We start from the raw sequence: 2,692 nt of genomic DNA, 5'->3' as shown, positions 1-2,692 counted from the left end.
CTATCTATCTATCTATCTATCTATCTATCTATCTATCTATCTATCTATCTATCTATCTATCTATCTATCTATCTATCTATCTATCTATCTATCTAAATTAAGAAATTTTATATATGTATTTGGGTTCATCTTGCTGCTCCTCTCACTCAAAGTACGATATTTCAAGAAATATCGCCTTTTTGTACCAACCCTATTTGCTGCTTGCACTTGGATGAACTTCCTGATGAGAGATCCAGTCATACAGGGATCAAGTATGGCATATAATCCGTTTATACCTCACCGGGGTCCGGAATTTGCCTTTAGCGCGATGCTGGGTCACCAGCCGCCTTTCTTCTCGGCACTGGCGCTCCCTCCCAGCGGTTCCCTGTCTCTACCGGGCGCCCTGGGGAAGCCGACTATGGACCAGCTGATGGGAGCCGCCGACACGGGCCAGCACTTCTCGCTGGGGCACCAAGCCGCGGCCGCGCACCTAAGGCCTCTGAAGACTCTGGAGCCCGAGGAACAGGTGGAGGACGACCCCAAAGTTCTCCTGGAAGCCAAGGAGCTCTGGGAACTCTTCCACAAAAAAGGCACGGAGATGGTGATCACTAAATCCGGAAGGTGCAATTTTCTTTTTATTATTATCATTATTGTTACTGCTATTATTATTATTAAAACTCATGTTTCTGGCGATATTTTAAAGATGTCACAACCATGATGTGTCAACACCATAACCGGCAATTTACAAAACTTTGAGGAAATTTTGTGAAATAAAAGCTTAATTTTGGTTTACTGTAAAAATTTAATGGTCCTTCAGAATAAGATCATATAAATTGAGGTAGTTTGGCATTTCGTCAACTCCGTCAGAGTTTTTGTGACTCTTTYAGTGAAATTGTTGTCAAATCTCACTTAAATGTGCAATTAATTTATTTTAATGTATTTTACATAAATTGCATTACATCACATGTACCAAGTTTTTCATTTTACTCACTAGTTTGTCACCACCTACAGTTCTGTGTCAACTCCGACAGATGTACTTTTTGTTGTTTTCTTTTGTTTTAAATAATATTTATTTTGTTTCTTGAGAAACATTTGTCGGTAAAATGAGTAAAATATCACTAATAGGGTCATTAAAAATTATTTTATATTTATTTTTGTCAGATGGTGATGACAACGTTCTAGATCAGGTCGATTAAAAATGTAATTTTTTTTTATTTTTTTTTTTATGTTGCAACTGGGAGCCTGCACCTTGGCATCTTTACATTTCCAAAACATCATTTGTCATTTTTGCATACTTAAGGTTGAGAAATGAAAAAAAGGGAGAATTAAAACCCATTTTGTCCCTATTCTCAAGAATCACTGACACGAAACCCCCAGTAAAACAGCAGCTTAATTTATGAATGACGTGGGATATTTTTAGTTTGCTCACTAAAAACTTTATTCATAATAGCAAATATTTATTTAAAAAAATACATACATGCACGTGACTCCTCTAGAATTTCTGTACTATCATTTCCAACTTAATTTATGAAAACCTGTATTCATTCTTCCACAACTCTTAATTTAAATGCTAATGTTTTTTTGTGCGCCAAACTTGGATGCACTGCAGAATCTTCTTAGTCATCGTGGCGTGACAGCGTGCAAAACCTTTGTGTTTCTACGTGTGTGTGTGTCTGCGTGTGTGTGTGTGTGTGTGCGTGTGTGTGTGTGTGTGTGTGTGTGAGTGTGTGTGTGTGTGTGTGTGCGTGTGTGTGTGTGTTTCCGTGCGTAGGTCTTAAGAGACAATAAAAAATCAAAGCAACATTCCATCAGTATTCAAATTTCTGTTGTGTGTATGTTGTGCTTTGAGAAGGGATGAATTCATTAAGAGTTATGACAGCACAGGACTTTTTTTACGCTGATAGATTTGGATTAGATTTTCAAAATGCAAATAAGTCACATGCAAAAATGAAATCCAGTTTCTGTGATTAGATATGTTTTTGTACATATATTTCTAACCGCTTTTATTTATTTCCAGGCGGATGTTTCCTCCGTTCCAAGTGAGGTGCATTGGTCTGGAAAGGAAGGCCAAGTATATCCTCTTGATGGACATCGTCGCAGCTGACGACTGCAGGTACAAGTTCCACAACTCCCGCTGGATGGTGGCAGGGAAGGCTGACCCCTTTGTACATCCGGGTGGATGTACAAAGAGGATGTACATCCACCCGGACAGCCCCGCCACGGGTGAACAGTGGATGTCGAAAGTGGTGAACTTCTACAAGCTCAAGCTGACAAACAACATCTCCGACAAGCATGGATTTGTAAGTTCAACTAATGTATGTCAATTTTTACTATTTATCAAATTACTATTTTTTTTGTAAATGAGCGTGTTGTAGAATGCATAAAAAATTAATATTAACTTTGTTATGCCTTAACATTTTCATGATTTGTCATATTTTATGTTTATAATATTTTATTAATTTGTATTGAGTTAATATAATTTCACTGAAAATGTCGGACTTCGAAAGGAATCACTTTTTAAGTCCTTATTTTCATCGAATGCGCTCACTCTTTTTATTTCCGCAAAACTGAGATTATGCTCAATTTACATTGGACTTCCTGTGCTCAGATTCTCCTGACGATGTGTGTGTTTGTGTCTGTGCGTGCGTGTGTGTATGTGTGCGTGCGTGTGTGCGTGTGCGTGTGTGTATGTGTGCGTGCGTGTGTGTGTGTG

General features: G+C 38.3%; 1 protein-coding gene across 1 annotated transcript in view; it reads left to right on the top strand.

Annotated features, from left to right (window-relative positions):
* The first annotated feature begins 72 nt into the window (after positions 1–72).
* Positions 73–2,692, top strand: part of LOC103460837 (T-box transcription factor TBX3-like) — a 10,087-nt gene continuing 7,467 nt past the window's right edge. The window contains exons 1-2 of the mRNA XM_008403160.2: positions 73–600; positions 1,997–2,335. Of these exons, the coding sequence (XP_008401382.1) occupies positions 212–600; positions 1,997–2,335 (728 nt within the window). The 5' untranslated portion in view covers positions 73–211. The remainder of the gene's footprint in view (positions 601–1,996; positions 2,336–2,692) is intronic.

Source organism: Poecilia reticulata, unplaced genomic scaffold (assembly GCF_000633615.1).
Source record: "Poecilia reticulata strain Guanapo unplaced genomic scaffold, Guppy_female_1.0+MT scaffold_305, whole genome shotgun sequence".
Classification (NCBI taxonomy): domain Eukaryota; kingdom Metazoa; phylum Chordata; class Actinopteri; order Cyprinodontiformes; family Poeciliidae; genus Poecilia; species Poecilia reticulata.
The sequence above is the reverse complement of the archived record's forward strand: the minus strand, read 5'-3'. Positions and strand labels throughout refer to the sequence as shown.